The sequence below is a fragment of the Dendroctonus ponderosae genome, unplaced genomic scaffold (assembly GCF_020466585.1).
Source record: "Dendroctonus ponderosae isolate FM_Combo_2020 unplaced genomic scaffold, Dpon_F_20191213v2 Dpon_F_20191213_1, whole genome shotgun sequence".
Taxonomy (NCBI): Eukaryota; Metazoa; Arthropoda; class Insecta; order Coleoptera; family Curculionidae; genus Dendroctonus; species Dendroctonus ponderosae.
The window spans coordinates 49,112,429-49,136,166 of NW_026017110.1; the positions used below are offsets into that span (position 1 = coordinate 49,112,429).

At 38.2% G+C, this 23,738-nt stretch overlaps 5 protein-coding genes and 1 long non-coding RNA gene across 9 annotated transcripts in view; 3 read left to right on the top strand and 3 right to left on the bottom strand.

The window, feature by feature from the left end:
- The first annotated feature begins 411 nt into the window (after positions 1-411).
- LOC109541382 (synaptobrevin homolog YKT6) lies at positions 412-1,384 on the top strand. Its single transcript, XM_019910242.2, has one exon. It carries the CDS (start codon positions 523-525, stop codon positions 1,120-1,122), a length of 600 nt encoding a protein of 199 aa, XP_019765801.1. The 5' UTR covers positions 412-522; the 3' UTR covers positions 1,123-1,384.
- On the bottom strand, positions 1,181-2,680 carry LOC109541379 (growth arrest and DNA damage-inducible proteins-interacting protein 1). The gene is made up of 4 exons (XM_019910239.2): positions 2,518-2,680; positions 2,238-2,455; positions 1,958-2,173; positions 1,181-1,616 (listed from the first exon to the last, which is right to left on the bottom strand). The coding sequence occupies exons 1-4, from the start codon at positions 2,636-2,638 to the stop codon at positions 1,407-1,409; spliced, it is 765 nt and encodes a 254-aa protein (XP_019765798.1). The 5' UTR covers positions 2,639-2,680; the 3' UTR covers positions 1,181-1,406.
- A 77-nt stretch (positions 2,681-2,757) lies between these two features.
- Positions 2,758-4,728, top strand: LOC109541375 (UDP-N-acetylglucosamine transporter). Its single transcript, XM_019910234.2, has 6 exons — positions 2,758-2,848; positions 2,929-3,007; positions 3,445-3,570; positions 3,626-3,840; positions 3,898-4,081; positions 4,142-4,728. The coding sequence occupies exons 1-6, from the start codon at positions 2,792-2,794 to the stop codon at positions 4,597-4,599; spliced, it is 1,119 nt and encodes a 372-aa protein (XP_019765793.1). The 5' UTR covers positions 2,758-2,791; the 3' UTR covers positions 4,600-4,728.
- On the bottom strand, positions 4,657-6,040 carry LOC109541378 (peroxisome biogenesis factor 10). Of its 2 annotated transcripts, none has more exons than XM_019910238.2 (3): positions 5,412-6,040; positions 5,119-5,361; positions 4,657-5,061 (listed from the first exon to the last, which is right to left on the bottom strand). In XM_019910238.2, the coding sequence occupies exons 1-3, from the start codon at positions 5,673-5,675 to the stop codon at positions 4,729-4,731; spliced, it is 840 nt and encodes a 279-aa protein (XP_019765797.1). In that variant the 5' UTR covers positions 5,676-6,040; the 3' UTR covers positions 4,657-4,728. The 2 variants fall into 2 exon arrangements, with proteins under 2 accessions (XP_019765797.1, XP_048526198.1); XM_048670241.1 differs by having other exon boundaries at positions 5,005-5,070.
- Positions 6,041-6,137: 97 nt separating this feature from the next.
- On the bottom strand, positions 6,138-9,383 carry LOC109541376 (geranylgeranyl pyrophosphate synthase). 2 transcript variants are annotated; one of them, XM_019910236.1, is made up of 7 exons: positions 9,228-9,383; positions 7,199-7,353; positions 7,002-7,146; positions 6,825-6,945; positions 6,633-6,772; positions 6,473-6,575; positions 6,138-6,400 (listed from the first exon to the last, which is right to left on the bottom strand). In XM_019910236.1, the coding sequence occupies exons 1-7, from the start codon at positions 9,291-9,293 to the stop codon at positions 6,210-6,212; spliced, it is 921 nt and encodes a 306-aa protein (XP_019765795.1). In that variant the 5' UTR covers positions 9,294-9,383; the 3' UTR covers positions 6,138-6,209. The 2 variants fall into 2 exon arrangements, with proteins under 2 accessions (XP_019765795.1, XP_019765796.1); XM_019910237.2 differs by lacking the exon at positions 9,228-9,383 and adding an exon at positions 7,761-7,886.
- Positions 9,384-9,401: 18 nt separating this feature from the next.
- The window catches only part of LOC109541383, a 30,695-nt gene continuing 16,358 nt past the window's right edge, over positions 9,402-23,738 (top strand). For both annotated transcript variants that reach the window (XR_002172319.2, XR_007282396.1), the window contains exon 1: positions 9,402-9,685. This is a non-coding gene — a long non-coding RNA (uncharacterized LOC109541383). The remainder of the gene's footprint in view (positions 9,686-23,738) is intronic.

Consider the following 23,738-nt stretch of genomic DNA (forward strand, 5'->3'; position numbering starts at 1 on the left):
TAATAACACTCCACAGGAATCGGTGCTGACATCTAAGCGTTGGCAGGTCACCTACAGCGGACTGTAACCCAGTCTTGCCAGCTCCATAGCTTTTACGCAGATCCATAGAAAAACCTCGCCAGCACTTGATGACCGCTGACACCCTTTGAGTGATTTACGCGAAAAACGTTCTCATCCAAACCCAAAGACAATGAAATTTTCCATAAAACTAAACGTTGGATCGTGAAGGGGAAATACCGGTAAAATTGTTGAAGTTCGCCTTGCTTTTTGTCCATAGCTTTCTTCTGATGCGTCTAGGAAATAAAATAATTTTTTCGCAAAAATATTAACACTATTTATTGCCTGCAATCTAGAGCAACCTATTCAGTCAGACTTTGGAAGTATTGGACAAAAAATATTGTCCGAGTTCGAAAAGTTAAACCTGGCAACACTGGCCAGCACGCACTGACATTGGAGTTGTCGGTGGCTTGTTTTTTTGGCACTGTAAAAAAACACAACAAACAGCACATTTTCCAGCCCAAAATGGTCAAGTTATACTGTCTGACCGTTCTGTACAAAGGCCACGACAGTGCCACGTGGTTAAAATCCGTCTACGATCTTCAGAGCGTGAACTTTTTCCAGCGGGGCCCCGTCCAGGAGTTCATGCTGTTTTGTGCCAAGACTATCGTTGAACGGACACTGCCCGCTTCCAGACAGTCAGTGAAGGAGGGCGAGTACATTTGTCACGTGTATGTACGATCGGACAATCTGGCGGGAGTGGTCATTTCCGATCAGGAGTACCCTTCTAGAGTGTCGCACACGTTACTGACCAAGATCCTGGACGAGTTTTCGGACAAGATTCCTGCGGTGAACTGGCCCAACCTGCAGGAGCGCGACGTGGCTTTTCCCCAGCTCAGTACCTACTTAGCCAAGTATCAGAACCCGAGCGAAGCTGACGCGTTGACCAAGATTCAGGACACTCTAGACGACACGAAAATCATTCTGCATAGCAATATTCAAGCAGTGCTTGAGCGAGGCGAGAAGCTGGATGACCTGGTGGCCAAATCTGAGGGCCTCAGCATCCAATCGAAGGCCTTCTACAAGACTGCAAGGAAAACGAACGCCTGCTGCAGCTTCACTTAGACCAACTGCCAATGGGTAAGACCTAAATTCGGCCTGCTTAATTAAATTTAATCCACAATGAAGTGGAACAGTATTTATTAAATATAGGCTTAACGTGTGAACAGCCTGAAAGTGACATTCCAGCTAAAAGCTATATCTATTCGAAAAACCTACTTAAACAAATTTCTTGATTGTATTCAGAGTATCGTTGGGACTTGGAAACTGTATTCAACTCCCTTTGGGGGACTGTTACGATATATCTCATTAAACATGTTGAATAAAATCAGGTTTTATTTGCAGTTGACCTACTCGCTTGGAGCTGTTGGTGTCTTTGCTTGTTTGCTCATCAGCTTTTTCACCATTTCCTCCTCGCGCGCTTTTTTGCGAGCCTCCTTCAGCGACTTTCTCTGTTCTTTCTCTTTCTTTTCCAGCATTTCCTTGAATCGGTCGTCCCTGGGGTCCACAGTGTACCCAAAATGCCTTCGCACCTCCTCAACTAATCGGTCTTTGCGCATCTAGAAATATTTCCAGCAAATATTAGTCAAGTATCGCGATTAAATCAGTGCAATGTCAGAAACTAATCCTCTTTGAGCGTATTATCGTCCGTTTTTGAGGGTTTTTTTTTACATTAACTGATCACTGTGTCGGTAAGATGCTAATTATATTGCACGGGAAACCATTTAAACATTTCTTCGCGCAGCTTTCTCTTTTCCGATGAACTTGTTTTGTGTTGGCAATGCCAGCAGTTAAAACGTGTCGCGTTTAAGAAATACTCAGCTTAGAATGCCATAAAACTAGTCATCCCAACTTCGGTGAGTTAGCTAAAAGTTCCATAAAACAACAGTTGCTTGCTCACCTTTGCTTCCAGTGCCTCGCCCTCTTTCTTGGCAATTTTCGCATACAACTCCCTCTTCCATTGCTCATTCTTCTCTATTTTCTTAACAATATCCTCCTGCCGCTGCTTATCGCTTCGCACCTTTTCAGCGTTTTCTGCATTGACTCTCTGTACCATTTGCGTTACTGTCTCGGGATATTTCACTCGCTCGTACTCCATACTATCCTCCAACTCGGCCTGCACAAACAAGCCAAACTATGCGTCGGGGCACCGATTTGGTGTACAATTAGTATAGATTTACTTTTACAGGCCAACATATTGAGGGATCCACATTGGAGGCGGCCCCATATCGTCCAAAGGTCCTTCGAAGGTACTTGAGAGTGCCGTGATGCCAAAACGTCGCCTCAGGGTAAGGATTTTCCTCGTGCAACATGCGGAAGTCGGCCTCTTTCAATCGGGATTTGTTCCGTTTCCTCTGCAACTCCTCCTCTTTCTCCCGAGCTGCCCCATCCTCAGTAACTAAAGAAAGAGCGCAATTGTTAACAAGACTGGAAAATGGGGCCGTTCACACTTAAAAGTACCTTCAGTAGTGTCCTGTTCCGCTTCCAACTTTTCGATATTGACCTGCGAGCTGAGTCTCGTCCATGCTGGTTGAACTACTTGCACCTTGAGTAGGCGCCCCAAATATTCACGGCAAAGCATGATCAAAATTCCAAACCACAACCAGAGACACAACTTCCAAAGAATGTTAGGTTATAAACAGCCTGAAATGTCAATTAAATGAGGTTATCCTAAGCAATTTAAAGGTTATGCGACGTGTCGGTTGAGCTAGGTTCATAAATAAACAACAAACTGATGATTGTTAATTGTGCGAAAAATACGCCAGCGAGCGGGTGGAACAGCAATTGCGGGGTTCGTAGACAATCAGTAGACGGCCATTAGCCGAAAAGTTCAGCAGCTGATAGCGATTCATAACAGGTGAACTCATTTAGGGCGAAAGTGCAGCGGCCGTTTCCAGTACAGGTCCCCAAATCCAGAAAGAGGCCTGCAGTGACAAAATGCAGAAAAAAGGTACGTGCCCCATTACATCTGGGTAAGTATGTGGCACGCATTAGGGATAAGGTCTATTTCATTCTTGCATACGTTTCAAAAATTGTCCATTAGATGCTCATCTTCAGTGTGCCAAGGTGAGTAACTACATCGACCTAAGATTAGCGAGCGTTTGTTCTCATAATCCTTGAGATTTACTTGTTATTTTTTGGTGCAGTAATTTGATGTATTAAGCAACATTTTTCTAATGCTTTTGTCATGATTAAACTGCACACGTTATTAACTAAATTGAAAATTTCTTCGGTAAAAGATATGCATACCTATATTAGAATAATTGTCAATATGATTGACTTCTGTTTGGCAGCATAGAGAAAGTAAAATATTTATATTATTTTACTTACTCTATGTTTGGCAGTTGTAGTTGGGCAAACTGGCTACTGATTAATGTTTGAAAACAGGAGAAGCCAAGAATGCCACCCTCAAATACGTGAGCCTGGTGACTCTCACCTTGCAAAACTCGCTTCTGGGTTTGAGCATGCGATTCGCCCGAACCAGAGATGGGGACATGTTCATCTCATCCACAGGTAACTGTTCAGCCTTTTGTCTGCCAAAACAGATTTAGGACTGCTTTTGTTTTAGCGGTTCTGATGTCCGAGGTGGTGAAGTTTATCATATCCTTGGCCCTTGTCTACTTGGAAACGGGCAGTCTGTCCGTATTCTTGGGCACTGTTCATCGGCAAATCATCAAAGAGCCCCTGGACACTCTCAAAGTATGCGTCCCTTCGTTTGTCTACCTGGTGCAGAACAATTTATTGTACGTGTCAGCCTCCCATCTGGATGCCGCCACTTATCAAGTTCGTAGAACAATACCTGATCCTAGCAGACTCTTTATGTGATTGTCTATTTACCAGGTGACTTACCAGTTGAAGATCCTAACAACCGCCTTGTTCTCCGTGTTCATTCTCAAAAGAACCTTGATCAGAACGCAGTGGATTTCGCTGCTGACGCTCGTCATCGGTGTGGTGTTGGTGCAGCTGGCCGAAGGCCACGAGCAAAGCTCATCGAAGAATGCTGAAGGCCAAAACCGGTTCGTTGGTAAGTCTTCAGCCCCGTGATTTACATCTAGATTGATTGCGTATAATTTGTAATTAATAGGATTCACGGCGGCGCTAACGGCTTGCGGCCTCTCAGGTTTCGCTGGCGTCTACTTTGAAAAAATCCTGAAGGGAAGCGACGTGACTGTCTGGATGCGGAATGTGCAACTGGCGCTTTGCTCCATCCCACTGGGGCTGATCTCCTGCTACGCATACGATGGACGGGCCATCGCCGAGAAAGGATTCTTCTTTGGCCACGACCAGTTCGTGAACTATTTGGTGTTATTACAAGCGGGCGGCGGCCTGATTGTAGCAGTCGTCGTCAAGTATGCCGACAACATCTTAAAAGGCTTCGCCACATCAATGGCCATTGTGATTTCGTGCGTGGCTGCAATCTACCTATTCGGCTTCCAGTTGAGTGCCCAGTTCGTGTTGGGGGCGGCCTTCGTCATTTTGTCGATATTCCTGTACGGCTACCAACCCAAGAAAACGGACGCTCAAGGAGTCTTTAAGGTATAGCGGCACCAATTGGGAGCTGATTGTTTGCCCGTGATAAGGACGCCAAATTGACTCGAATTGTTCATTGGGGTCCAGGTGTATTGACTTTAGTTACTCAGAATAGCCTTAATTATAAGTGCTTCAACTCGACTAGACGTAGTTTTGCAGAAATATTATCCGATCACTTTGAACCTCTTCCCTGCACAGTGGACAGGCTTTTTGGTAGTTTAAAGAGTCGCACAAGCACGCCCAGCAGAAGACATGGCCGCAAGGCGTAGCTGTTGGGTTCCGGATCTGATCTGCACATACAATACATTTCACTGACTGAGTAGTAATGGTTTGTACTGTCTTGTCGGGGCCCTGGGGCTCTGCCGTCAAAAAGGGCTGGATGCCATTGAAGAGTATGTAGAACAAAGACAGTTTGCCCAGTAGCTTGAAGCTTCCGGCAAATGAATCACTTTGCAGCCAATGTCGTACCAGAACCTAAACGCCCTGAATAGATAGCGAGAAATCATTACTAGGGCTGGTGGCTGTACTCACATACTTTATTCCAGCGAATCGGTTGGCGATATGGTAGTATTTTCCATTGATATAAAACAGGAAATGGTGTATTCTTTTCAACAGCGGAGCCTGCCCTTTGAAGCACTCCACACACTTTAGAAGCACGTCTTTCGCAGGTTGGGTCAGCGAGGGCGACTTTTTGACTATTGACTCGGCATGTCCTAAAGCCCTCAAAGCCAGCGGCTCGCCTCCAATGTGCAGAATAAGCCACACAAGTTGATGCTGAAAGCTCGCCCTGAATCAACTGGCAAGTCCAGACAGCTCCAGCTTACCAACTTTGTAGGGACCTTGCGGTCTCGGGTAAGTCGCAAGGTGCCCGTGTACTCTTCGCCGAGTGTTTGCAGATTGTACACACTGGTCATATAAAAGTACCAGAAGCGGGCTAAAAGGGGCACGGACCTTCTAATCCTGTGGTAAGTGCGGGCGTTCAAATGTTTGAGGAACGAGTGCAACTGGCCCTCCAGATCGCTGATAACTGCCTGATCGCGCTGGGTGCATCGCAAAAGATCAGCAACCCCGGGTTCAAAGAATTGCATTTTTCCATTTAAGTGCGAACAAAATGCTGTTTATGAGGTTAGTGGGGCAAACTTGTCACCATAGAAAAAGACAAGTAAAATTCTCATTCACACAAGTGAGAGTGAGATGAGGATTGCCATATAGAAATTGGAAACACGCGGTCACCGGTGACTGTCAGAACTAACATAGCAAGGATTTCGCTGGCGGTTTTCAAATGCATATTTTTTTATTTTGTAGTTATAATTCCGATTGTTTGTTTATAAATTCTGGAGTTAAAACTTTCCTATCAGGTAACGTTTTTCGCCACCATTCGTTCACTCAATATGATCTGGGAAATTTCAAGATCTAGATGTTGGAAATTTCATTTTTATTTTCAGAAAAGACACCGTTCCTGGTTAAGCAAAAATCATCAAAATCTGTGAATTTTTAAATTATTTTCCGCATTATTGAGGCTCTTAAAGAAGACAATAAAATTTATAATATAAAATATAAATATATCACACGTTTGATCATGAAGCTTACGTGGAATTATTTATTATAATAATTTATACAAGTTACAATTTGGACAGCGAATCAATAAACTCTTCTAACAGTTGATTGGAGCCAAGTCTCCTTATTTCCTCTCGCGCTTCCAATTCCAATCCCTTGAGGGTTTGTCTGGTGTATTCAAAGCTTCCAAACTTTTCCAACAGTGACACGCAATATTTTTTAACTTCCACGTCCTTTGGCCGTTGCCTAAGAATATCTATGGCCAGTAGTTAAAGAAAAACATATTGAACAACCGGACAATTCATGCTAATATTGATTTAAAGGATACGCATTATTTGCTTGTCCTCCGGATGACTGTTAATGGCATGGATGATGGGGAAACTGAATTTTCCTTCAGTTAGGTCTTCGCAAAAGCTTTTGTGGAGCATAAACTGCAAATGAGCACTGTGCTATTGATGTTGGAAATGCGTTGGTGGATTGAGACTCACAGTTTTGGAGACTAAGTTGAGATAATCGTCCCGAATTTGGAAATATAGGCCCAAAATCGCGGAAATTTTTGAAAAGTCGTCTTTGTTGTTGCTGAATAACTGCATCAGTCTGATGGCCAGCATGAACAAACCGCCCGTTTCTACAACAAAGTTAATTATCAATAAAAATACACCAAAGTAAACTGGATTTACTTCGAGTGACCATTTCCTTGTACTCTTCCTCAGAGGGACAGGCGAAGTTATCTCTCCAATAAATTTCCATTCCTTGACCACGATACAGTTCCAAAATTTGCTCTACAGCTATGGAAGTCGCCTGAAAGAATCATCATTAATCAATTAATACGGGATAATTAACGCCACTGAATCAACCTCAGGATGATTTAAATTTTGGGCTCTCTCCACAGCAATAAAAGACGCATAATTTGCCGCGTTTATGGTACTGGGTATACCATATATTGCATGCGCTACAGGTATGCCTCTCCTCAGGATCGAATTGTCTTGAATATCATCAAGCCTACAATGTTAAGTTGTCCATTCCCCATTCGTTCGTCAAAAAAAGGACTTACAGCAAACTTGAATTATGCAAGATCTGGACTACATCTGTGACTAAGGCCATTTGATCTTCGGGTATTTCAAGCCATAGATTAAAGGCTTCGGCTAGTTTAGCTCGGATATTTTTTCCAGGCACTTGCAGGATGTAATTGAAAGGCTCGAGTAGTTTCTGGAGAGAAAAAAGTTGAAGTAGGTAGGATTTAATAGAATAGATAAATAAATGCCAATTTTAAGAAGCGTACATAGCTGCAACGATGATAAAGGTGAATTGGGAAACTTAGAATCGTTGGTTTAAAAGATAAATGGCGTTATCTTTAAACAGCGACTTGACGTCGACCCTGGTTGTTTTATATTCTAAAAAATGCAAAAATGTCCTTGATAACCGTTTTGAATCGTCGTTTTCAGTGGAAAATCAAATTGGATCTTTTTTTCAATTTTTCATTTCACTATGAGGTTTTGAGTCGATATCTTCACATAATCTTTATGTAGATTTGCTACTCCCCATTACATCCGTGTGCGATATTTATTCTGATTATGATTGATGAGCTTTAGTTTATAGATAAATTAGTGACTTACAATTTTTGGTACCAATTCTCTTTGGGCACGTTCAGACATTTTGCCAATATAAATTTGGGAAACTTTTTGAGGAGAAACTGGTTCAATGAGCGGCGTCAACCGATTTCTGATTTATATGTTTCCGTGTTCGGTTTATATTTGATTTTGCATTGGAATGTTAAGTGCTCCTGCTAGAAAAAGGTGTTTCAATTGCTCCCACACTTCCTCTTATTTCTATTTAATTATTTGCCACTCTATTATTTAAAGTATTTACTTTGCTTATCTACTTGTTGACTTAGATTTACTTAGATTGAAAGAATACTTGTGGGTATCAAGCAGTTATACTGAGTGTTCAAGAGGAGGAGGAGGAGATGACTTTTATAATAAGGCGTTTATTAGCACAACAAAAGCAAAAGTGTTGCAAAAGTATTAGTTCGAAAATTAATTTTGAAAAAACGAGCAGCTGGGATGAAACCAAATTTACAGCTCAAGTAAACTGAAGTTTCCTTTATCGATTGCTGTTGACCACGTTTCAGTGCCTCAAACGGTTCTTGAGAAATAAGCTTCCGAACAGCATGGTGCAAAAAGCAAAAACCCATGCAAAAAATTCATAAAATTCAATATAAAAGAACGATCAGCTGCAGTGAAAACCCAAATTTCCATCTCAAGTAAACTGAAGCTTGCTTTATCGATTGCTCTGGCCACGTTTGAAACGTATTTTTCCAAGTTTAATAATTATTATGAAGGAACAATTTACTTAAAAATGACGAAATGCACACCGCCAGAAAACAAAAGCCTTATTGATTTCACAAGCCTACACCCCAATGCCTCAAATAGTACGTGGGAAACAAAACTGATAAGGAAAGCAGGAGCAATTTTTTCATTATTTTTCTCGTCGCGCAAACTGGACACTTATTCTCGGGTAGTTGGACCAACAAAAAATAACAATGAAGCATAAGAAACATAAAAAACATGGCGATAATTTGAGAAATTCCATATAACTGCGTTGGAACTTTTTTGAATTTGGTATTTAAATCTCAGCGAAGTGTTAATTGTACAAAGGCCACCTGCACCCTTAAATAAACTACGAATCATACCATCAAGGTACATTAAGCATGTTTTTCAATTTTCTGAACAGACAAATTGAGCAGTTTCCTTAGAAAAAAAAACATTTTTTATACTTTTCCGGGAAAAACCTAATGGGCTTTAGTTAATGGGCGTTAGTTGTTTATGCTTTTAGATACCACAAACCCCGATCTTGGGCGATAAGTTTCTTTTTCAGTTGATTGACGGGGCTCCGATAGCTTCAACGCCCGAAACTTCGCCATTTTCACTGTAAAAACGTCATTCGAGTTGCAGAAAAATTTGCCCCCAAACTGCAACCATAGAGAATGCTTCAGTGAACCGTCAGACAAACGGCAGAAAGTAAATCACAAAAAGAGCCACAAATTCTGTTTGTTGTCTGGGAGTGCAAGTAAACAGACTCACCTCATCTTGGTTTTCATCGTTTGTTCGGCTGTAGGGAATTTTTGGGGAATTATCATTATTTGCCATTATGTTCTATCTGTGCACATTAATCAGCCAAACAGAAACTTAGTTAAATTCAGGCCGACAGATAAGCAAATTAATATAAATAAAAAAGTCAGGTTAAGGCGTGTTTTGAACTTGAGGGCTTTCAATTGGGATTGCTGCCATCTAGCGCACAGTGTAGGAGTTTTCGGATTTGTCTCGACTGGTAGTTGAAGTTGAGAGTTGCAGAGGTCGACGTCAGAATTACTTAGAAATTAACTAGTTTAACCGATAACTAAAAGCAAAAAACTCAAAGTTTCCCGTGCAATGAATAAGCGGTGTTTTCCTGTTCCCAGATATGTAAAATTCAGACAATGCTGCGTTTTCATAGAACTTGTGGTTTTCTGCGGGTTCTGACCGAAAAGATGCACTTTTTGGTAAGTGGTTTTTTGAACTTCTTTTAATACTACTTAAGTAGAATAGGCACCAACCACTATATATAGCAATGTGAACTATTCAATACGATACAGGGTGTACAAAGTGTATTGTATAGATAGAGTGTAATGCCTTAACCGATTTCATGGCAAATAGGGCATAGAAAATATTCATGATCACATTTAGGCCTGGGTAACACTGTGTTGAGTTGCGCTTTTGAGTTGTTGCCGCTCTCTGACTTAATAAAGCTGACAAGAAAAGCCATCAACATATTTCTTTTGCGCATACTTGATACTTGGTCCAAAACGGGAAAATCCGGAAATTTTGAAGAAACTTAAAAACATTTCAGAGCGATGGTGATGACGAGTTTACGTTCTGTCGGCAGAAACAAGATAGTAACTTTGTTTTGATTTTGTCCCAAATCCAAGGGTAAAACGGGTATTCGAAAAATACGGTAAAGAAGACCAAACTGTAAAGACGACGACTTTTCTTGTAAAACCCATCTATTAACTTTTTTGCATAAAAGACTCTCAGTCTGCCAGTATTTTACAGTAACACATTAGGAAAAAAACGCGTTGTTCTGTTTAGAGAGAGTTTTGTTTAGAAATATTGACCTAAACGTGAAGAAACCGGAATTTAAATAAACAAATTATTCACAGCGACAAAAGTGACGAAATTTTTCGAATAATTGATTATACACTCGCTGATTCTGTTCGTTTTTTGATAGAATATTATTCTATTCTTGTCCCAAATTCGAGGCTGGAAAGGGACTTTTTACAATGGGACGAAGCAGGCGAGTATCCAAATAAAATTAATTTCGCAATTTTTCGCGGAAAATACCTGAAATTGTCAGTATTTTTAAGGAGAACTAAAAAATAATGCGTTTTTTGCGTAGAGAGAATTGCTTACAAAAACTGGAATGACCTAAAATTTTATAAAAACTTAAAAAATCTTCAGAGCGATGAGGCCGGCGAATTTTTCTAATTGTTTTTGGCAAACTGTTGCTTTGGTCGTTTTTTTAGAAAATGTTAGTGATTTTCGGTGAAAAACTGAATAAAATTATTTGGTTTTCGTGCCAAATTCTAATCTGAAAAGGGTTTTCTAAAGTTCCCTGCAATCCGATAAATGAGGCGAATTTTCTTTGTTCGAAAAATTAATTTTGTTCTTTTTTGGCTGAAAAGACCCAACGCTGTCAGCTTGTTGTCAGAAAAGAAAATATTTTTATATTTTTTTGCATTTTTGATTTAAAACTTTTAGCTTTGTGGTCGGTTTTTGCGAAAACCTTAATAGTTTTCGGGGAAAAACGGGATAAATTTATTTTCGTTTTTCTCCTGTATTCGACTCCGGAAAAAGTTTGGTGAAATTCCTACAAAGCTATAAATATATCTTGTAATTTTTCGCGTAATATGTATCAAGATCGTCAGTATTTTTAAGAAAAACTCTACAAAAAAGAGCGTTTTTGAGTAGAAAGCAAAACAAAAAAATTCAGTAAAAACTAAAAAACCCATTCTTATTAACAAACTACAGTTTTCAGAGGAATTGAAGTGACAAGTTTTCCAAATAATTTATATAAACTTTCGCTTATTCAGTTCGTTTTTTGATAGAAAATTATTTGATTTTTGTGTGAAATTCGAAGCTGAAAAGGGATTTCAAAACTTTTTACAAAGTGACGAAGGAGGCGAGTGTTCTAATAAAAATTTCATAATTTTTCGTGAAAAATACCTTAAGATTGTCAGTATTTTTAAGTGAATCTTAGAAAATTGAGCATTTAGAAAAAGAGTAACTTTGCTAAAACTGGAATATTCTGAAATTTTGAAGAAATGTTGAAAATATTATTGATAAATTGCCCTTAAAATAAATCTAAAAACAAGTAAAAAAAGGAATCAACATTTTCCCAACACGGAACTGAGTTACTGCGCCGGTGCGTTGGGTTGGCGCACCAAGCTATTTGGGTGGCACTGCGCCAACTTCTAAAAATTCATTGAGTTACCTAGGCCTAATCACATTGCCTTTACTCGAAGTTCCTTCATTGGAACCAAATTATGGTTAATTTTTTCTTAAATTTAGGATCATTTTCCTGTTGGAAATATTACGTTTCTATCAGTATTTTCCCATAAAAAGCACAACGCCAGCCACACATACATACAGATGATAATTGACATACATTAGTAACAGAAAATGTGTGGTTAAATTTTAAATTGTGCTCCTCGAAACTTAAGAAATAAATAACAAAGACTGTCGTTTTCTAGCTTAAAACAACTTTCCAAGTAACTTCCAATTGAAGCTTCAATGGAGTTATATTAATTTTCATTAAATCCGCCCGGCTCATGGTATCCAAAAGGCATTTCTCATTCCATAAAATGAAATGAAAACCTAATCAAAGCACTCATCGATAATGCTCCCGGGCTGGCAAAATTGCAGACCTTCTTCATAGGGAAAGGAATATTTTATTTCTGCAACGGATGGGGCATTAAATTAACGGAAAATCTCAATGGCTCCCAATTGAAATTCGAATGCAAATTTTCCTTTTTAATGGCCCCCCGTTTAACCTGATTATATTTTTCTCTTCTATATGCTGATAAGCATCTGCAAACTCGTTCAGTTAATTTGAGATTCATGGAATCTAGTTGTGAAAGAGCATATTTATTCCATTGATGTACAGATTGCATGACTAACCGCATGTTATACGAGGTGGTCAATAGTAGAACAGCCCCTATGTTTACAAGCTCCCTTTCATCAGCAATTAATGATTAATCAGGCGAACATTACGTTATTGTCACTGGTACATATCGCTCTCATGCTAATTAGCTGAACATTCGCCACGTATGATATTTAATCGAATCTACCGAATATATTGGCAGTGGTTCGAAAGCGATAAGATTGCATTAAACGGATGAAACGATGCTTGTTTCCTAATGGATGCATAAGGAATGCAACTGCATAGGAAAAATTAATAACTTTTCTCGTGCCTGCTAACCGAAATTTTTGACATCAAATTTCAAATATCTCAAAAACGGTTAGACGTAGGTTATAGGTGGGTATTGGAGTAGAATTTAAAAATGTAAGGGTGTTCCATTTAAAATAAGTCTATTTGTTCTCCTAGTTATAGTTTGCCATATATCGACGGCGCTGGGACACCCTGTATATGACAAAAGTGAACGTATATCAATTTAAAGGTTTCCAGTCTCCTAATTCCGGTCACGTATGGTTCTCGTTGGGATTCGGAAAAATATATTTTTAAAACGGCGCTAAATTCACCTTTAAGGAGTGCTTTGTATTTCCGGGCGCGATCGTTTCGGTGTTTCTTTTGTGGCCTGGAGAAGCAATTTAGCGTAGGCCCCCTTTTCAACTATTCTGTGCCAAAAAATTTACGAACAATAAACCAGGGTTTTATTTCTTGAAATATATATATGTGTAGGTATAATATAACTGAATAACACAGACTTTGAAGTGAAATGTAATATCAATCATTGGTGTGTCCCTATATTATTCAGCGAACTAAATTTAATCATCCAAATGGCTGAAACGTCGAACAAACAAACGGTTCTACTAGAAATGTTATTTTTGTGGACATAAAAACAGGACAAAACGGCCGAAATGAATATCAGTCGATGCATCAGACAAAAAAATAAACAGCCACCAACAAATGTGTGTTTGCGTTGAGGGTGTCTAAGCTTCCCTATATTGCATTTACGCACGAATGTTGTTTAGATTTAGTACGAATAAAGCGAGAGGGTTTGCGGATCGAATTGGACATGTTTTCTACCCGACTTTCGACTTACTTATACGCAACTTTTCCATGCTTTTTGTCAGTTTGGGAGCAAACTTTTCTATTATTTTTTCTTCTCTTAATTAGCCGCCATTCGTATCGTTCTTGGCCGGTTGAACGATATGTTAATTATATCCAGCTAGTTATTATGAATGCGATTACGTAAATCTAATGTTAGGCTTTCATCCCTACGGGATTAATGAGAGGGAATAATGATTATTGGCGCATTTGGGACGAAATATTGTACATGGGTCAATCATATGTAATGGGGTTACTTCAGTTTAATGGCCAGTAGCAACCACGCTTAATCGTCATCCCTTTGGGGGTGTTTAGGGAGTACAGGAAAAATAACACGAAAAATAATTCTTATCAGAAACTGAGATGTTCGCACATAAACTAGATCAGAATTACGGCAAGAATGTTTTTCACGGTAGAGATTTACAGATATATATGCTTCTGATCTATTTTGGCGAAAAATTCACTCAAAGCAGACGATATTAAAACCGCAAATATCGCAGTTAGGGGATTTTATTCAGCTCATACTTGTTTCATACATTTTCATACTTGTGTAGACTAGTAAAGTCTGAGGCACAGTGTCAACCTAATTTATAATACTTTGTATTTTAATAGATTGTATTTAAAGGAATCATTCCGGTAGGTCGATCGGTAGGGCTTTCTTGTTATGTTATCTAATAGGTGAGTAGCAAGTGGGTTTGGATGTCTTCCAATTCTGGTGTGGTATCTTGTTGATTTTTGGCTTATTTCTTGGCGGATGGTAGAGACTTTCAGATCGTTGTGGATGGTGTTATTATTTACATACCATGGCGCGTCGACTATTTGTCTTAACGTTTTGGACAGATACCTCTGCAGTATTTCGATATTACTGGTGCTAGCTGTTCCTCATAGTTCTATACCATAGCTCCATATTGGTTTTAGTACCGTTTTGTATAATAAGATCTTGTTTTCAAGACTAAGCTTGGACCTTCTACCTATCAACTAATGCATCTTCCTTGTTTTTAATTCTAATATCTTGCATGATTGGCAGTTGAGATAGGGGTATTGTTGATTTTTATAGGAGGACATGATCCTCTTCTTAAAGCGTATAGCACCTGCGTGCATTTTTCCTCGTTGATATTAATTTTCCATTTGGCCATCCATTTCTCAACTTCGTTAACATGTCCTTGGAGTGTCTCAGCTGTGGTCTTTAAATTGCTATCTGAACTCAATAGTACTGTGTCGTCCGCAAATATAGCTGTCAGAAAGTTATCGTTTTGTGGTAGATCCGATGTGAAAATTGTGTATAGGAAAGGTCCCAGTACACATCCCTGCGGAACTCCCGAGCTTATGCTAAATAAGTTTGAGTAATTCTCATTTACTTTTACTTGGGCAATTTTGTTATCGAGATAAGATTGGACCAATAGATAAAACTGCTGAAACCATTTTTTTGTTTTGTACAAGAGGCCTTTGTGCCAGACCTTGTCAAAAGCTTGTCTAATGTCAAGATATACAGCTGGACAGTATGCTTTTTCTTCGAAGCTTCCTCTTATTTTGTTAGTGACTCTATGGATTTGTCGTGTGACCGCATCTGAATCCAAATTGGAGGTCCGGAATTAGTTTGAGGAAATTTTCACGTTCTTGTAGTCGCGCTAGGAGGACTTTTTCAAAAACTTTTGAGAGCAGTGGAAGTAGGCTTATTGGTCTGTACGATTCAGGTTTAGTGCTGGTTTTTTTTCCTGGTTTTAGTACCATTAATATGTTGGATACTTTCCATTGGTTTGATATGCAAGTTGTTCTAAAAATAGAATTGAATATTTGATTGATGTAGATTATTGCTTTCCTATTTAAGTTTTTCAGAATTTCTGCCGTGATTAAGTCATAGCCTGGTGGTTTCTTGTTTTTTAGGGACATGATTATGTTTTTTTACTTCCCCTGGGCTTGACGGTTTTAACAGTTTATCCATTGGTAGTGGGGACTGCAAGAATGTGTTAATTGGTCCTCCCACTCATCATTTGTGTCATTTTGTTCAGATTCATAGATTTTTGCGAGGTGGCAGACAAGTAATTCGGCTTTCTTCCTTCACTCAATTTTTTTCATTCAATCACTTCTCGCTCATACTTGTGTAGTTTTAATCGGAGGGATTTGAATTTGCGGTCTGTTGAATTTGTTGGAAACTTTCCATAGGAGTACGTGTGAATTGGTCCCGGTGAAAGGTTGGCGAGAAAATCTTCGAATTCTTTAAGTGTGCGCTTTAATTGCCTTGAGATTGCGTTGCTTTGCTTTATCTTGGGGTATTCTGTTGTTTTGCCATTCTTCCCTCTTTCTTCTTTTTTCTCGAATTGGTTTCATGATTCTGCTTGGACAGAAATACTGATTATTGGTGTTCAGGTCTGGAGTATCCTTAGTTGCTGCCTCTTGTATATGTCTGTTTAGTACTTCGATTGCAGATTCAATAACTTCTTGGTCTTTAAGATTCATATTGAGGCTAATTTTGTGTTCCAGATGTCGTCTAAACGATTCCCAGTCTGTTTTTCAGTTTCATAACCGAGGTGGATTTTGTTTAAATAGCAGCCTGCTGCTAATGAATAATTCTATTGCAGAATGGTCCGACGACAATTCGTAGTTAGGTTTTATGTGGCAGTAGGCACTATTCAGTCCTGAGGTTACAAAAAAATCTAGTAAGTCAGGGATTTTCTTCAGATCAGTTGGCCAGTAGGTAGGATGTCCAGTAGATATTGTTGCGAGGWTATAATTTATTATGTAGGTGTTAAGCACTCTTCCTCTGGTTGTGGTTAGTCTTGAGCCCCAAGCCGTATTTTTTGCATTATAATCTCCTCCGGCAATGAACTTTTTTCCCAGTGTTTTGAAGAAATTATGTAACCCTTCATGACTGAGCGAGAGTGTAGGAGGACCATATATAGCTGAGATAGCAATTTTACCAATCGTTGTTTCAATCTTAACAGTAGTGGCTTGTATATAGTCTAGTTGGTATTTTTCAATTTCATTATGATTGATGTTGGTTTTAATAATCACTGCTGTTCCTCCATGGGCTTTCCCGTCTGGATGCTGAGTGTCATAAACTGTGTAACCTTTGATTTTAAAGTAGGACTTTGTTGTAAAGTGGGTTTCTGATATAAGCAAGATGTCTATATTATTTGTTTTTAGGAATAGCTCAATTTCTTGGCGGTGTTGCCTCAGACCATTGGCATTCCAGAACGCTATATGTATTGTATTATGATCATTTGCAGAATTTATTTATGAGCGTGGTAATTAGATTGAGCAGTGTTGAAAGCTGTTCTGCTTGTTTAGTCAATATATTTTCAAGTCTGGCAAAAGCTTTTGCTTCATAATTGGAATTTGGTAAGTTATTTTAAATTGTGGCGTTTTCTGGAGTATTTCCTTGTAGTACTTGCGAGTAGGATGTTCGAATCCTCGGGTTTATTGGTGCTGGATTGTTGATTACTTCAATGTCTGCCTGAGATAGGTCATTTCCTGCGGTGTTGCTTGTTGGGCTTCTTGTTTGAGTTGGCTGATTTTCCATATTTCCATTTTGGTTCCTGCGTTTTCGTATTTCTTTGTATACTGTGCAACCCTTATAATTGGCTGGGTCATGGCCACTGCATAATACGCATGTGGCTGAAAGTCCCCTGCTTTTGGAGCAGTTGGTGGTATCGTGATCTCCTGAGCATTTGACACATCTATGAGGCCTGTTGCAGAATCCTTTTGTGTGACCATATCGCTGGCATCGAGTGCATTGTATTATTTGATTAGTTTTCCTTGGTGGCTCTATAGTAACGGAGGCTCCTACTAGATTTGTTATTTTGTAGATCTCTTGATTGTTTTCCCTCGGTTCCTAGTCTACAAAGAATAGAGGCATTCCTTTCTTTGTGGTTTTGTTTATTGCATTAATTAAATTTCTGACAATATATCCGTGTTGCTCAATGTTAGTTTTTAGCTCTTCAATAGATGTTGTCGGATGTAAATTCCTAATAACTATACGATATGCTCTATCTTGCTTTAATTGGTATGTATGATAAGAGGCTTTAATATCATTTAGGTGGTGAATTATTTTCCTATAAGTATCTATTGACAATGAGTTTAGTTTAATTTGATTATTGCTTATGGTTTTGTAGCCAAAGTCTTTGAGATTTAACGCTCCCAAATCTTTGAGAAAGGCATTTATGTTCGTTATGTCCGGGATAAAGGTAGGTGGTGGTTTGTGCTCTTGTGGTGTTTCTTCATCTGGTTGGGTTGACAGTGGCTGGAAGCGATTTGCTTGTTCTATTGCACATGAGGAATTTCTTCTGTCGTCTGTTGGACTATCGGAGTGTCTAAGGCGTTTTTTAGGCCTTTGTACTATTTGCACTGTTTTGGCTTCGAGTGATAATTTTTGGAGGAATTTTTTTGGGGTATGGGTCTGTTTCAATTCTTCCTCCTTCCAAGGGAGAATTACCTAACGTCTCTTCGTTACTCATGATTTACTTTAAACCAACGGTATTATCTACCGTGGGTTGTTCTATAGAAACGTAGTTTTGTATGAATGTTTGGTAAAAAATATGATAAAGAATTCACTGCTCTCGCTCACACGTCTGTTCAGTACGACTAGCTAAACGCGACTCCATTTATAATACTTGTCGATCCTAATATGTAAAAAAAAATTCTATCAATAAATCCGATTTTAATTCGTGGAAAAAACAAGCAACGCCGCTCTGGGCTAATTGATTGTAAATCGAACAAATGGGGCATAAAAACTTTTTCTATTTCCCATATTTTAAGGGCAATAAAACAAGAGTTTAATTGCCGTATTCGCACGCCCTAAATCAAAATTGGGAAAGAAATAATGCGCGGTTCCATTATTTTATGCCCATAAATGCCATTGGAGTTAAATAGAGGAGTCAACATTTTCGAGTGTAAGTGTATTTTGTAAACTTACTAAAGGTGACAACTCAGTCGTTTTTGATCCATTTCGCAAATTTGCGTTGATTCTCCTCATGGGAATTGTAACAATTTTAAAAAGAGTCGTTGAGCTGGTTTAACTATAAATCGAAACTGGAAGGAATAATGGTATGGCCACATGTGCTCAACTCTTTCCGGCCAAAATAGCACTAACCATCAAGTACAATGGTCTTCCAAAGTTAATTTTCTGTTCGAAATTACTCAATATGGTCCAACCGAATGCACTAAAATGGCTGTATCTAGGGGTTACAACCGCCAGCCATTCAAGTTCAGTCGAGCCAAAATTGACTTTAAAAAGTATTTAATTGCAACTACTTTTCACACAGTCCAGGTTTTATTTATTTTATAAAACTGTTCGTGTAAACCGGCCTTGTTTTTCAATTGGGATTATATTAAGAAAAAGCACTGAAAAAATGGTAACTGGTAACTGGTTTGAAGTTGTGTCTGGGCATTTGCATTTTTTAATTTTTTAATAGATAGTCACTTTCAAATGATGTTTTATTCACTTGCTTTGTTTTTGTTATTATCTTCCATTTGGCTAAGCTTCTGTCCATATTTTTCGGTTGTTCCTTTTCTTTGTAGGTCTTTTTTTGTTCCTGCTATGAAGACTGGCCCATATTTAGAGAATATGTTTAGTTGTGAAGCTCGAGTTGTTATTGCACGATAGAGCCTAAAAACGCACTTTTTTATACCAAAGATCATTTAAGGAATGTTTTTAGTTTGGGTTAGTCAAGAGTCGAAAACTCAAGAAAAATATGGGATTTGAAGACTGCTCTGAGTCTTTGGGTCATATTTAGAAAACCGGTTGAGTTGTAAAGCTCTTAAGGAGAGCCTTAAAATACACAGTTTGTTATACCAAACATCATTTACCGAGTGTTTTTGGTTTTCACCCAAAATGCGAAAATTCAAGAATAATGCGGATCTTGAAACCCGCTCTTAGAGTTGGAGCATATTGATAAAATCGATTGAGTTGTAAAGCTTTAGTGATCATTACTCAAAACACACACGTTTTTATAGCAAACTTCATTTAAGGAATGTTTTTAGTTTTCACGCAAAATACGACAATTCAAGAATAATGCGGATTTTGAAAACCGCTCTTAGTTTTTGGCTTATATTTAGAGAATCGGCTCAGTTGTTAAGCTCTAATTACCATTGCTGAAGAAAGCCTTAAAAAAACGCACTTTTTTGCCAAACATCATTTACGGAATGTTTTTAGTTCTCTTTTTGATGAATGTTGGAAATGTCGGGTCGCTTGTGATTCATCGATTTAGTCACACTATTGCCTGTAGTTTCGTTAGTTGTATTCCTTTGCTCTTCTGATTGTTGTTCCGCGTAATCGTTGTACTTTATCGTGTTGTTGTTAATTTTTCCGCTTAGTCTATCTATCTTATCTAATAATGGCACGAAAAGAGAAAACGTTTTTAAGAGTTAACCGGCTGAATCTAGGTAGGCTCCGGAAAAACTCCGGCTTTTGTAAAAAAGTTTAAAGCTATTTATTTAAGTTTGCATATTTCCTCAGCAAAAAATTCCAGCAGTAAATAAACTTTACGTGCATGTAAGCGATATGTTCCATTACAATACAACACCTTAATTACAAGTTAAACCTAGTGACCGGAACAAACCGAGGGATCCTGCGCTGACCGATCCCGTTTCCGGACATCAGGCACCCGGAATCTTCGCCTCCGACGGTAATGGACAGGAAAGTTAATGATGGGCCGGCCAGCTTCCGAAGATGTCCCACGTACATTTTATTCATCGTTTATCATCGAATTACCATATCACTTTTATTAAGTTACTTTCCTCGCACATTCACTTCAACTCTAATCATATTCGAAACTTCTTCGTTCCGGAAACTTTCATCATCGAACTTTGGATTACGCTTCTCTGTCACCTGTCGAAATTAGTTTAGCAACTACAAAGGGCATTCTTGGACATGCGAACTTCAAACAGAATCTAAAGGCTTCAGCTTCTCTTTGATCTCGGCTATTTCCCGTTAGGGCATGCTTGGAAGAGTTTCGATGCACGTTCTACGCTGAAACGGCTCTACATACAGGCAGACTATTCCGAAACCTAATCGCTTTGTAATTACTCATTTTAATATTCGTCAAGATTAGTTGGTGGCGTATTTCAATCATGGGTACGTTTTCTCAAACGAATTCTACTCGTTCCTAAGTTGGACTTTTTGTGGTCTCTTTGAAAATATGGTCGTTATAAGGAGGTTTGTACCATGAATTTTCTAAATGTAATTGTTATTTCTATGATTTGTAACTTTGGAAATCAGGTCAAATTTCGGAAAAGGAAAAATTTTTCAAGTGTGAAAATCCCAAGATCCTCGCTTATTATTTAGGTTATAAGCCAGCTTTTTTGTGGAATTTGATTAGATTTAGATTTCTACTGGTGTGATTAGATCTGCTCCGGCTATTTCGGTTTTCGAGATATTTTGACTTTTTTGGAAAATATATTTTTCCGAAAATTATTTAAAACTGGATGGAACTCAAATGACGCGAGATTCTATTGAGATTGCATTTTTTTAATAAAAAGGTTGGTTTTCGAGAAAAACAAAAAATGTGCAAAACCAACAAAGTGGAAAGGGTACACAGTTTTACAATTTTTTTCAGTCACAAAGTTACGTGCCAAATGGATTTCAGTTGAGAACAAGAAATCTTCCTCTGTATGCTTCAAGGGGAAAACGAAAAATTTTATACAGGTTCTCATAGAAGGAAAATTTGCAATACGTGAAATTCGTATCAAGCGTTTCACCGAAATCTAGTTGATTTAATGTGAAACTGGTTAAATCAAGTAAAAAGAAAAAAGTTCTCATTTAAATCCCACACTAATTTTGATTGCTGAGGAAAATTAATCTGGCATTGTAAAATCAGGTTAAATTTGCAAAATTTTTGAGCAAAAAATATATTTGTAACAAATTGTTAAAACCATCAGTAATTATTCCTTAACTCGGGCAATTGATTTTGAACATTTTCGTGTTAAAATAGACAACAGTTTACTTCGCTCCTCTTTTCATTTTGCATCTCTTGCAGATTCGATAAGAGCCACTTTGGAAGTAGAAAGTTAGAGTGCTAATAAAATACACTAAAATGCCTAATTAGTTTGCGTTGCAATCAATATCTTCATCGTTCAATAAAGTAGCTATTAATCAGCGGCTTTCCGGGCAAAACAATAGTTACACCATCGGAAGCTTTATTTCTCGGGCAATATTGATTGATTATATCCGTAGAAATAATTAATATCCAGATGTATTATTTCGTATTCAATTCCTATAGGAGCAAGTCGGTATAGGGCGTTGATATTTTCTTTTGCTCATTTTTTGACAGTTAAGGTTCTCAATCTATCTCTATCTTTAGTTTTTTTAAACCAGTTTATCTTGGCAATCTAACGGTGTGTATCAGTTAAGGTTTATTGATTTCTTTAGGTATTTTCTTGGATTTCAATCGAATTTGCATCCGGTACGTTCTATGTACGAGCTTTCGTGCAATTCGTACTTTCCCTAAATCAGACAGGAGGAGTTTTCCCTAAATCAGACAGAATCCGATCCGTAGTTAGTAAGAAAGATTGATTCTTGCTTTCAACCTCCACTTCAATGAAAACTATGTCAAATTTGAATTTAGCTTTACTGAAAATGATGAAACTGACTCTGATTAACCGATCGATCATAGAAAATTATACAGTTGGAAACTAATTAAATTTATGAAGCACAAAAGCAGACCATCTTCGTTGAAAACAAGGGCAGCTGGAATTAAAAGGGTTGATCGCGTTTCAATGGTTAAACACTTGGCTACAATATTAAATGAATACTTGGCAGAAAGGCACTGACGAAAATGATTCAATTTGAAAGTTATTCGAAGAAATTTATGCGTAATTATTAAATTTCGAGCACCCGAAGGGTCAAAAGTAGAACTTTTGGTGTCGAAGTATTAAAAAGCAATTTTCATTTGCAGCCTTCGAAATTGGGGGCGCGAAATAATTAAATGGTGCGAATTTGCAAATTTCAGCAAAGCAAATGCCATTAATTTTGAGCTAATGAATCATTTGCATAATCCACAAAAGTGCTTTCATTTTGCCAAAAAACGATGCGTCTATTCCAGTTTATTAAAACAACGGCGCTATGAAAGACGGAAGTGAGAAAGTAACTAAATTCCGAAATCGAGTGCTCCTTAACGAATGCCCTTTTCATACAGATACGACGTTTTCCAAAGGCGAGGAAGCCGGCAAAATAAAACCGAAAAAGGCGCGACTGGATTGCAATAAACAATGAACATTTTCCTTTGTTCGCGTAATGAGCGAGGGCTTTTCTTTTCAAAACGACTGTTCGACTCCTCAAGAGTTATAAGCTGCATTTATTCTCTTCGACTGTGTTCTCGAGTTATTTTTAAACTAACAAAGAAAAATCTGGAAGTAATTTGAAATTATTTGCGAAAATCTACTAAGAAACAAAACTCAAAACTGTAAAATTTTACATATTTAACATAAGTTGATTTATTTTTAAAAAACCCTTTTGTCCGTATCTACAGCTTCTATTTTTTTTCTTGAGTTTTTTGCAATGGATCTGAATTTCGTTTTTGGTTTTGTTCTACTTTTTGCCCCTGTTCAACGGAGAACAATATTTTCGAACGAGACTTTACTAGCGAAAAAAATATAAAACTAATTGCAACTTTGTAGGAATTTTTACGACTTTACAAATAAATGTTTCTTCCAAACACACTGAAAAAAAACTTTTCAATCCTTTAATAGAGCAATTGCAGCCTCGCTAGTCGAAAAATTCAAAAACTATTGCAATTTGTGCTTATTTATCTATCTATTTAAACATAGACGAGCAAGACAGAATTTCTTCAGTAATTCGCGACTCTGATACCACACAATTGTAAGAACAACCCTTTGAACTATTCAATAGAGCTATTGACGTCCTTTTAAACAAAACTTTGAGCGATTGAGACTCTTCTGAACGAAAAATTGAGACATTTTCCCCGAACTTTTATGAATTTTATAATTAAACATCGACGCTGAAGTCCGATTTTCTTCAGTAACTTTGAAACACTCTGGAGACAAACTCGGTGAACTCTTCAATAGAGCGATTGAAGCTGTAATAGCGCCAAAATTAGAAAACTACTTGTGATTTTGCTCGGCGTTCCAGAAAGGTTTTTTCAAAAATGTGTCACTCCGAAACCAAACACTCTCAAGAAAAACCTTCTGAACCCTTCAGTAGAGCTATTGACGCTCTGTTACCCAAAATCGCCACCAACCAGCGTGGATTCTTAGAAAACTCAAACTTTTAGAATATTTATATGTACCACCTCTCTATACTCATGCTAAGTATC